Here is a 12,107-nt window from a genome sequence, read left to right as displayed (position 1 = left end):
AAAGAAAAAAATATTTATACTTACTGTCGAGAAGTACAGGATTTTTAAGCATTCTTGTTGAGAGTAGAGTATGTTGAATGGCGATTGTCGAATAAATTTAGTTACAGTGGAATTCCGTTACCTATTCAACCACCAACAATAATCACTTTTGTCCATATTCAATCATTGCTCTACTATTATCATTTTAATCATTGTTCATTATTATTGGGGACAAACTGTTTGGATCGAAAAATGAATCAATCTCCTGAATGTCTAAGACAGGAGACAGATTGTAATTTGACTGTCAGCAAATTCACTGATTGGTATATGTATACATCTTGTTTAATCCGAAAGTCAAAAGTAAAATTCTACAAGCGGAATAGAATCTACTGTCGAAAGCTGAGTAAAAGGCCCGCGGCGCCTGCCAAAATGAAGAAAAAGTTTTTAGGCTAGCAACTGCCGTCCCTGAAAAAAAACCGAACATTTACGGAAGAGATTAACTACGGGTAGGCTTGCGCGACAAAACAAAACAAAACAAAACAAAACAAAACAAAACAAAAAACGCAAAAATTCGAGATTCCAGTCCAATATCTATGCGTGAAACTATAAGTGCCTCCTCGTCGCTGCGCTCCTGCGGGGGCAATGAAACTATAAGTGCCTCCTCGTCGCTGCGCTCCTGCGGGGGCAATAATTATCTATATAAATTATTTCCCCGACGTGTTTCGGTCTCGGTCCGTTCTCAAGGCAATGATATTTCTAAAATACAGTTAGTTGTCGCCCTAAAAATTAACAAAAATTACGAATATGGGACCGAATTGACCACTAACAATCACAAGAACAAATAGAAAGTTTTCACAAGAACACAATGTTATTTCAAATAAAATATAAGGTTGCAAAAAAGAAGCACCTACGAATTCCTTTAAATACAAAATTTGAAAATATAGTAACTCATATAACCACTATAAATAATTATTTCATAAATTAAACAATAGATATAATTTACCATTTTACTATAGAATAAGGATTTGAATATCGGAAGGCATAAATTTGATGAAAAATATGAAACCTATTTTGGCCTAATTTGACAAAAATCACAAAACCACATTATCATCACTTGGTGACTCACAGGCTGCCTCCTTTTACGATCCTATCTTCTACAAGATCACTAAAAAAGGGAATAGTTTAGAGGAGGCGGGGTAAATTTGAAAACGGTGGTTAGCCCGAAGCGGAGTAAACAGTGGTGGGGTCGTTTTTTTCCAAACTCTACCGCCACTACTTCCCCCCCCCGTAAACCACCCTGACGCCCTGACTCTGTGCATATATATTCTATCGTCTAGCTCTAAAGTTCTTATTTAAGATTTTGGAAAAGCCATTCACTTCATACAATAGGATTTCCCGCCCCGGACAATATACAATTTTCCTTGACACTTGGAGTGTGTGAAGATTCTGGAAGAGATTTTGTTTGAAAACTTGATTTCTATATCAGCCTTACTTAGATAACTAGAAATAATAATTGCAGCCTCATTTAGAGATCATCAAGTTAGAGTAAAATATAAAAAGCTAATTTGCAAAAATATTTTCTTCTAAATATATATTATAAAATACCAAACTAACGTTACATAAAGACAATGGCGAGTTATTAGCATGAACTTATTCACGAAGTAAAATTTACAACACGAGAAGAAGTTTAGAAGAAGTTTAGTTCCAACCCCGTTTTTTGCAAAATGACGTCATAGATTTCATGCTTTTTTATGCCCATTTATACAAACAGCTCGCAAAAATCTCATGCCATAGATCATTTACAGTACTCAGTGTAATAAAAAATTCATTTTTTGTGTTTACAGGTCCGGCGCTTATTAGAGGGCGATATTATTTCAAAACCTACAATATAGATGGGCTTATAAGAGGGCGGCGAATAATGGAGCAAATACGCTAAAGCGAAATAAGAAAAAAATTGGTCCAGTTATTTTTAGCTACCGTGTAAATGTTATTAATGTAGTTTATTTCCAGACTGATTTTTTAGCGGAAAGTCAGTTTTATTTTTAACACCTGCCATGGATTTAATATAGAGGGTCATATAGACCCTCTATAATAAATCCATGCACCTGCCAAGACGTGAAAAAAAGGAACACTAAGAAAATAGTTGAAACAGTTAAGAAATCATCTTCAAGGAACCATAAGTTACACTGCGAAAATATCCCGTCACAAACGTTCCATAATCGATAATAAGTCCAACCATTACAACCCTGGGAGGTGGGGCACTCAAGGTAAACGACCTACCGTACGTGCGACCCGTAAGGGTTCCTTTTCGAAGCTTCCCTAAGTGCACTGTAAGGGTCGAAATGAGTAAAGATAAGAAAAAGTTCACTCTAAGGGCGTAAAATTTGGAAAATCTGACAATATTTTGCTTAAAAATGTTCAAAAACTTTATAGAAAATGCTTCAAATTTACTCGAATTTGGCAAAATTTTCTCTGCAGTGTAAGGGATACGATTTTAAAGGCCTAATTTTGGGCCACACCAGGCCAATTTCGCACCAAATTTCATTTACACATATAGTAGAAATAAATGTGAGGATGTGTTCATCCGCACGTACTGTCGTTTTTGAGTCAAGTGCCCCCCCTCCCGGGCATTACAATCATATAATCAGGATGCGCGAGTCTGCAGGAGAATTTGCAACTAGTATAAAACCAAAAACTTCCTGTTTATTGACACAAGCAACGAACTATCCAAGCAAGACGAGTATCAATCAATCAGAAGACTCACCACCTTGTAAAGTTCGTCTGATTTTGAACGCATCTGTACGTAATGCTTGGTTCTTTGGATCCAACTTGATTGCCGCATCGTAATCTCTCAACGCTGTATGGTGGGAGAGAAAACATGGAGAAGCTGTATGCAGTCATTGAACCGTATTAACCTCGGGACAGTTTTTCGATCCCGTTGAGGGACAAGATGGAGTTTTTACAAGCTCTTATTTGATTTGGTTGGTCGTTAACCAGCAATAAAACAATCTTGTTACTTTTTCTAAAGAACGCGTCATTTTTATTACTTCAAATGACCAAAAAAGTCAAAAATCTTAAAAAAAGTCCATCTCATCTGCCCGTTGAACCGAAATGATTAAATTTCCCATATTCATGACATAAAGTTTTCTACGAAAGCACCCACAAAAAGACGGGTGTTTGACACTAAGGCAAACAATTTTGGTGCTTCCGTATAAAACATTACGTCATGAAAATCATGCATTGCTTCAATTTCTTATTCACTCCTCCAGGAATGTCTTAATCAAAGGATGAAATAATTAAATCAGACTCAAAGCAGGGCATAATTTCAATAATTATAGTAATATACAAGTTTCTCGAGGTTGGAGTGTTCATTTTCAAATTCACTGAAGAAAACAGATTACAGTATATCAAAGTCTCTTAATCGGTACAATCATAGCAAAATCCGCCTAACCTGTACTTAATTAGTTCTTAACTAATAATTAAAGTTTAAAGGGCTGCTTAAAGGAAGAAATTTTAGCAAAATGACGAAAAAATCTTGCGGTTGAAGTATGTTTTCGACCAAAAATCGCTATCAAATAAGCAAAAACTCTAACAAAGCAAAGGAGAATGTATGGAATAAATAAGATTTTGCGGATTTAAGATAGATTTGCCAAATTCCCCAAATTTTCTTTCCGCTAGAACTTTCTTCCTTTAAAGGTAGCAAACGAGAAATGCACTCACCATCAACATACTGGTGTAGTTGATAATAAGCTGTTCCTCTTCTCGTGAGAGCACGGCATCGTGACATGGCGTTATCTTGAACTGGTGGATCATAAAGTTCTAAAGCCTGTCGAAATGGAAGAAAATATGTATGAAAAATATTACTCTCTTCTTAGAAGTGAAGCTTTCTAATCCGTTATCACTTTCTATTACACTCAGTCACTCTAATTCGAACCTCTATTATACGAATCTTTCTGTAAATCGAACTGAAATATTAGTCCCCTCAGCTGGAAAGTGGTTTAAATTACTCTCTGTAATTCAAATCATTCTCTAATTCGAAGAAAATTTTCGAAAATCGAATTAGAGAGACTCAACTGTATTTACATCAGAAAAAGTAACTAATCACAAAATTTCACAACTTCAAATTAATGCTAGCACAATTTCAGCTTCCCAACGATTGTAGGCTGTCAGCATCCATCTGATATGTATGTATTTTTATTTTATGAAGCCTACAAGAGAGGGGACGGTTTTCAGCCAAGGACAGAGTAACTCTATCTAGTGTTTTTTATAAAGTATCTGTGGTTTTGTAGCCGCTGATATACTTACATTGGTACAATCTTGAATACATTCTCGATGTTGTTTCAAACTCAGGTGACACGCAGCCCGATTTGCATACAACCTAACATTATCATGACCAAAACGTCAAGGAAAATTTACGTGGAAGTAAAAAAAACAAGACAAAGACACATATTTTTTTTTATCCATCAGGAAATGTATTTCTATTTTTTCCAGAGCAGTTACCACGACAAACTATTCCTGCAAAAGCATTTCGAATCATTTGAGAGTAGAGATTGGCTGCAATATTTCTGATTAAAGCTTTATGATAGAAGACGTGCTTCCTTTATGATGATTTAATACCCTCATCTTTTTTTTGACATTTTTGAAATGTAACGTTTTAGCATTTAGATTATAACTTTTGATCCAATAGACGATATCGGCTTTACCGAATTCTCCCCGAATGATTACCCATGATGCATTGCGCAAAAAAATTCACGGACGATAACCCAAACCCTAACAATGCATTATGGGTAATCATTCGGGGAGAATTCAGAAAGCCGATATCGTCTATTGACCAAATTTGACAAATGATCCCTCAAAATTTAAGTTTATCTTTCTTATTTCCGATGTAAAAAGATTGATTCTTTAAAAGTTCATAGAACTCGAGAAAATTCACTTCAAAGAGGGTCCGTTTTCTGGGACACCCGGTATATTCTTACAAATATATCTATCTATTTTATTCATATTTATACGAATAATCTATCATTCATATGAGGTTTTTCTAAACTCAAAATCTTTTAGGTTTTTACCAAGAGTTTCAGGTAGCGGGTATAAACCAAACATTCCTATAATACACCAAGCTCCCATCAAAACTATGACGACCGTCGTGTTCAAATATATAAAATGCTGGAACAACAATGGCGATAAGATGGAAAAAGTTTTCCAAACAGTTGCCGATATCCCTGTCGCCGTTGTTCTTACATTTGTCGGGAATAATTCCGATGCGTATAACACAATAAAGCAATCAGCGCATAACGAAAACCCCGAAGCGAGAAACAGTAATAAATGAGATAAGATGTAAGGTAAGCATATGAGTTGACTGAAATAACATGCAGCTAAGAGAACCATCGTCATGTTTAACAGTATTTTACGACCCAATTTCTCTGCAATAAAATAACCAATAAAAGCACCGGGTATATATCCCAGGTTGATCAAAAACGTCCGCAGAAGATCGGAATCGGTTAACATGGAACAAGCGACTGATAATTTAGTTCTGTTAGCAAGCAGTTTACACGTACCAGAATGTTGCAGTTTAAAGTCAACGAAAAATGGTAGTCCGTAGTAATTCAACAACATGGGTACACCGTAAAAACAAAGTCCACAAATTTTGACACGATGTTTTAAAAACACTGCTATATAGCCTTCTTGGTCACGTTCCATGGTTCTCGTTTTTTTGAAAACGACATCTTTGGGCAAATAGTTTTTCGTAGTTTTAGATATATCATCTAATAATTCTAAAACCTCTGTAGTTCGTCCTTGAGCTTGTAAATATAGGATGGACTCGGGTAGAAAAGCAACCATGAGACAAATCAATACGAGGCTGGGTGATAGCGAGGCTAGTGTGTATATACGCCATCCGTAGCGGTTTAACGTCCAATAAGAAACAGCTATCGAAAACAAACATCCAAACGTGTACATTAGATTATAAAAAAACACAGCTTTTCCGTGATCCGTGCTTTTCGTGAACTCCGTGTTATAAATCACGGTTAAGATGAATGAAGAGGCGTATCCAACCCCGACAAAAAATCGTGTCAGTAGATGAAAACCATACGAAGAACTAGCTGTCGAAAGTAACGCAAAATACACCATAGTACTAACAGTAGCTAATAAGGTTTTCCTGCGTCCGTAAATGTCCGCTATTCGACCCCAGTACCATGAGCCTATAGCACAACCAACGTAAAAAGCAACTGATATAAGAGTCACTTCCATGCTCGTTAGATCCCATTCGCATTGCAGTGCAGGAGCTATTAAAGTGTTTACGAAGACAACGCTACCTGCTGGAATTGATGTCAATGTAGCGAGGAGAACCACTTTGAAAGAAAACAAGTTGTTGGTGGGTAAATATTTCATAATGTTAGCCATCATTGACGGTTTTTACATTTTATTGAAATGTAAGTGTTCAGTGCCTATCTCTTCGAAACTATAATCTCAAATTATCGTGTCTTACAACCTTTCTTTTTTACTTCTCTATACCACACAGATTGCTGTAGAATGTTATATCAATAATGAAATGATATGATAATGATGATGATGTCAATGAGCTTTTATAATACAAAACATGTTTTTTGGTCATGCTCGTGTATGCTTAAGCTTTCAAAGCAACCAGACAGAGTCTATACTTATTAATATGCTTACGAATTACAATGTTCTTAATTCACCTCGAGCCAAATTATTGGAAAATCTCAGAAATTTTGTAAACATTCAGATTTGGGGAGCAGTGGAATGGTTAATTGTGAAAGCTCTTTTTTTATTTGACCACTTCTAAATATTTTTGAACAAAAAAAATTGACTTGAAAAATATTTCAGGCTAGCAAATATGCTAACGTTATGCTTAGTAAATCTGCAAATCTAAGCCTTCATATGCTTAAAAGCGTTATGCTTATAAAAAAAACCATAAAGAAACACCCGTTGCGAAACCACATTTTTTAATTAAAAAGCTACTCAACCGATTCAAACGTGCAACATTAATTTTCTTATAAGAAAACACACCATAAATTTTACTATTTTCTATGCCTAGAAAATAAGGACAGGAAGAGCCATTTAAGAAGACTCTCTGCCCATCTTGCATTTTTCTTTGATATCGCCAATCCACAAAACTTTGAGCAAGTGTGAAATCCTTTCGACATTTCTCCATTTTATAGGGCTAAAAACTGCCACTTGTGAGTTAAAAAGGGGAAAGAGGCACCAAAATCAGTGTTTTGAGGAGCCTTTTTGCGCCCCTTCCTTTTCGGCGCCCTCCCCCAAATAAAACCACCACTGGAGGGGGGGCACTGTTATTTATAAATAGCAACCGTTCCCTTGTTGTCTCCTCTCTCGCAACCGCACTTCATTGCAGCGGTCGGTTTGAAAAATCTCAAATCAGAAAAGGCAATGGGAACAGACCCTCTACTGCAATGAATTTTGAAATTAGCCATAAATATCGGGTCTGTGTACGTAGACTAGACCCGGCCCAGTAGGATCAGAAAATTGTTCAATTTAAAAACATTATAATGTCGATTTACAAAATCGGATGACGGACGAAAAGGATACATAGGTATAGATGAATCGAGTACCAGTGCTGAAGTGTACGCATTGATGGCTGCTACGAAATTCCCTTGCTGGAAAAATCCACTATAAAATGAAAGGAAATTAAAAATATGATTTTTTTTACATAAATATCATCATTCGTTAATATACAGTTGACGCACTCTAATTCGACGTTCTTTTAAAGTTCATTTAAAGTCCCCGTCAACAAATAACTCTCATAAACTACGCTCCATTATTCGATAAGCTCCCTTATTCGATGAAAATCAAATTCTCCTTGAAGATCGAATTAGAGAGCGTCAACTGTAGGTATTAACGCTGAACACCAATCAGATTGTACCTACAGTGAGTCCCGTATAAAGCAGATAGCTTCGTGTTACAGTGGGTTCTCTTTAACTCGAACCTTTATAACTTGAATGTCTCCTTAACTCGGACAAATTTTCTTTTCCCTTTAGTTAACAATGCCTTATAAACCTTACTCCAAAGCTCGAAATTTTCTTAATCCGAACAAACTTGTGTTCCCAGTGCGTTATGGAGACTCATCTGCAGATGAAAACTAATTTTTTAAATTCATACAGTTATCTTTATCAGTATCAGTGATTGATGAATTTTTGTGTTTTCGTAAAACTAAGAGTAAGTTTTCAATAAAAACGTTACGTTGGCGTTGAAAGACAAATGACAATTCGATTAACATTTTTCAGGTTTTTTGAGTAATGAATACCTTAGATGTTATTATACTATTTACATAAAGAGTATAATGATTAAGCATAAATTTGAAATTTATACGGGATACACTGTAAAATCGAACTTCAAAAAGACCCTAGTTTCCAGGACTGAGCCCTTCTCCCTAAATTTTGATCAATTTTCAATACAATTTGATCCAAATTCTCAGAAAACCGTGAAACTCTACGGGAGAAAAATTGTGAAGAGGAAAAGGTGTGAATAACACCAACCCTTCACAAAACTTTATTTTTACTATCAAAATAAGAAAAGGGGCTGATGGAAATGGTGATTGGTTCTTAATAAGTGTTGTAAAAGCGATCACCTTGCTTATAGTGCACAGACCATTGAGTTTAAAGCCCCGAAGGGACTAGAGTCGAAACTCTTGGATGGGAAATTATTTCTCATCCAAAACACGTGACCCGCTTGGTCTTTACACAAAAGTCAGGTTGAAAATAAAAGCAATCATCAGATTTCGAAAAAATATAACGCGTGAAAACAAAGAGGACTTACTTTCCTTTGTCTTTCAACCATACAGGATTCATTTCTTCCATATCCACTACATCTTCTGCGTTCTCCACTTTTCGCATCTTGTTCATCTCTGAAACCTTCTTCAACCACTGCTCAAATGAAGAATAGAATGCAATGAATTTATTGTTACTAATTGATGTAACCTCACTAGCCTTAATATACCATGGACGCCATTATTGATCGTACTTTTTTTAAGTGCTACTCACAAAGAAGCCATTGCTATATCAAAAGATTTGCCTAACGTCAAACAGTGCTACGTCACATGTAACTGCTCCCGATGTATTTATCATACCACCATTATCGCGTAGTGCTATCAACTACGATCGAACAGTTCTTTCCTCGAGGGCGTAATCGTGGGTACATGCAAGGTTTATATTTCTTTGAGTCTCTCTAAAACTCTGACCTCAGAGAAAGGAATGGGTGAAATTCTAGCACATTTTCTTATACCTTTCAAATTATTAGGACTTAAAATCCTTTCAGGTAAAATTATTGGTTTACCCAGGCAAAGGATAAAGTTTCTACCCTGAAAGTGCATTTCATTTACTATGAGATATAAAGTCTAAGCTCTATCGCGTGCCATTGGTCGTTTCCCTTGAGGGCTTGAGGGTTACATTAAACTTACCAGTTCCTCTTCAGGCAGTTTCGATTCACGAGCGGGCGTCGCTAACTTGCGCGGCGTGAAATCCACTTGGATACTTCCACTTTGGCGAGGTGCAGGTAAAATTTTGATATCTTTGCCATCCTTTGAAGAAGCGTCAACAGTTGTTCCAAGCAATGGTATTTGTGTGTTGATTCGAGGGCTGGATTTCGGTGTCGGTTGTTTGTTTTTTTCATTCTTCTTTTCGATTAGTTTCTCGTCTAAAGAGAGAGAATTCAATTTTTTTTCAGAAAAAAATGATCAATAGAAACAAGATTACTTTGCTCAGCCCTGAACGTTCCTCACTGACGAGATTAAGTTACAAATATTATTCTGTACGGTACCCTTCCAAAGCTCTTATCAAAGATAAGAGAAAAATGAATGCATCTTGAAGGTGGTCAATCACTGCGTGTTCGACACAATGAAAAGGTAGATTCAAAATCTGTCCTGTGGAAGCCAAAAAGAAGAAGACCCGGGGGGGGGGGGGCTGTCAGTAAATGCACTGTAAGGGTGGAAATTTCAGCAAATCTGGGAAAAATTGCAAATTTTTGCTCGAAAATGTTGATTTTTTTTGCTCTAAAAGAGTTTAAAATTTGAAAAAATGCACTGTAAGGGCACGAATTTCACCGATTTTTTTCTGCACTGTAAGGGTGGGATTCTAAAAGCCAATTTTTTCGCCGCACATACCGTCAGTTGGTAACCCCCCCCCCCCCCCGGGGAAGAAGATCAAAAAGAGGAAAGCTAGGCTACGTTATATCTTCCTTCGTTTCGAGCGTAAAACTCCTACACTTCGGGATATGAGCACTGCTCTTGTTTTGAATACTGAAATTCTCCGGATACATCGCATGTGCACTGAGGTTTTAATGAAACAATAGAGTTTCGAAACCTAAGCCAATCAGCTGTGTTTTAAACATTCTTTTATTTGAAATCTCTATTGATAAACATCTTTTGTGAAAGTTGTCTATTATGTTTAAACCTATTAATAAGCAATTCCCAGTGGGGGTTACTAGTGGCCGCCTATAGAAGTAAGGCCTAAATCGTTTAGACTAAGGAAAGCGAAATACATTGACAAACCAAAACTGTAGAGTAAAATTGGGTGCGAGAATGGAAATGAGATAGCGATCGGGATCGGGAATGATGTAGAGTAGCTGGGAAGAAGAATCCATGGGTTCTTTGATATTCTCAAGTTTTCAATATTTCCAAATAAGGACATGATAAATGACGGAAGAGATTTGAATGAAAGATATTCAAGCTTTACAACAATAAGACAAAGGTCAAATCACAAACTAGAAATAAGTTCTATAGTGAAGAAGAATTTACCAAGGGAGTTTACAGGCTGTCTAGTTTAACGTTTCTTCGAAACTCTACCAAAAGGTTCTTTTCCGATTACAGAAATTATTGGCTATCATCTCTGCGAATGTGCATTTTCCTACGGTTACAATTCTTGTAAAAGAGTACAAAGTAAAATATAGCCTAGTTAACTGAACCCGTATTCACACGCTAATGTCAATATATCATTTTCGGCGCTTTGAAGATTTTTTATATTTACGGATTTCAGGCACGACGGAAGCTTTTTATATCTGGTACGGCGAATGAGGAAATTTAAGCGATTTCAGAAGCAGCCACCGACCTAAAATTTGCAAATATCTGTTCTGATTTGCCAGCTGGAAGGATTTCCACGAAATTAAGAACAGTTCCTCGTTTTCCAGGCGAGAAATTTTTACTTCAGAACAGTTATATTTTTCCAGCTAGGTGGTAAAAAAACTTTCAGAACAGATACGAAATTACCAGGCGATTGATTTTACGCAAGTTAACTGTTCTTATCTAGCAGGACTGACAAAATCTTATAAGAACAGATCGCTAAATTCCAGCTTGACATTGAAGGACTTTTAAGAACATAAACTTAATTTCCAGCTAACAGTTCGAACAGATCCACAATTTTCAGATGTTTTGTAGAACAGATGGAGAATTTCGGAATTTTCAGCTGCCACTCCAGGCAACCACATTCAGGACTTTTTTTAAATTCCCTCAGAACAGATAGGAAATTCTTAGACACGTTATTTATAAATATAAGATATCAGACTATTTTTTCATAAGAACAGATCATATTTTTTCCAGCTGGTCCCAATCTTCAGTAGAACAGATCATATTTTTCCAGCTGGTCCCAATCTTCAGTAGAACAGACCATATTTTACCAGCTGGTCCCAATCTTCAGTAGAACAGACCACTTTTTTCCAGCAGACTTTTTTCTTTAGTTCGGTAAGAACAGACCGCCATATCCAGCTGGAACGAAGAGGAAAACTTCGGGTATTTTTGTGAAAATCTGGTACGGCGGCCGCCGTACCTGCCGTACCCGTTGCGTCGTGCCTGGATTTTAAGTTTGCCTTGGAATACTGTTATTCAATCACAACTTAAGATCAGATTTATCCTAGTGACTGAATCAAACTAGCTTAAAATAGTAAAGATGTATGTAGTAATTTAATCATCATTGAACACCCTTTAGCCTTATGCGATAGGACATTGCAGGGTCTACGGCATACATCTATCCGCAGACACGTGTTTCGTCATTTCCAGGACTCATCAGTCCGGCTCGGGTAAGCAAGTATAGACTGTCACAAGAGTGCTCAAAACACTAAGTGTTGAGCTTCGCATAATAGCTTGTGAACGGAGAAACAGAGCT

The 12,107-nt window shown here is 36.6% G+C and overlaps 2 protein-coding genes across 2 annotated transcripts; both read right to left on the bottom strand.

Moving 5' to 3' along the window:
• Positions 1 to 2,122: 2,122 nt before the first annotated feature.
• LOC136801866 (dynein axonemal assembly factor 4-like) lies at positions 2,123 to 10,269 on the bottom strand. Its single transcript, XM_067058529.1, has 7 exons — positions 10,215 to 10,269; positions 9,413 to 9,648; positions 8,773 to 8,879; positions 7,546 to 7,626; positions 4,285 to 4,357; positions 3,700 to 3,805; positions 2,123 to 2,836 (listed from the first exon to the last, which is right to left on the bottom strand). The coding sequence occupies exons 1-7, from the start codon at positions 10,267 to 10,269 to the stop codon at positions 2,727 to 2,729; spliced, it is 768 nt and encodes a 255-aa protein (XP_066914630.1). The 3' UTR covers positions 2,123 to 2,726.
• LOC136801953 (synaptic vesicle 2-related protein-like) lies at positions 4,874 to 6,660 on the bottom strand. Its single transcript, XM_067058651.1, has one exon. It carries the CDS (start codon positions 6,379 to 6,381, stop codon positions 4,999 to 5,001), a length of 1,383 nt encoding a protein of 460 aa, XP_066914752.1. The 5' UTR covers positions 6,382 to 6,660; the 3' UTR covers positions 4,874 to 4,998.
• Positions 10,270 to 12,107: the final 1,838 nt, after the last annotated feature.

Source organism: Clytia hemisphaerica, unplaced genomic scaffold, assembly GCF_902728285.1.
Source record: "Clytia hemisphaerica strain Z4C2 unplaced genomic scaffold, Clytia hemisphaerica genome assembly, whole genome shotgun sequence".
Lineage (NCBI taxonomy): Eukaryota > Metazoa > Cnidaria > Hydrozoa > Leptothecata > Clytiidae > Clytia > Clytia hemisphaerica.
The sequence above is the reverse complement of the archived record's forward strand: the minus strand, read 5'-3'. Positions and strand labels throughout refer to the sequence as shown.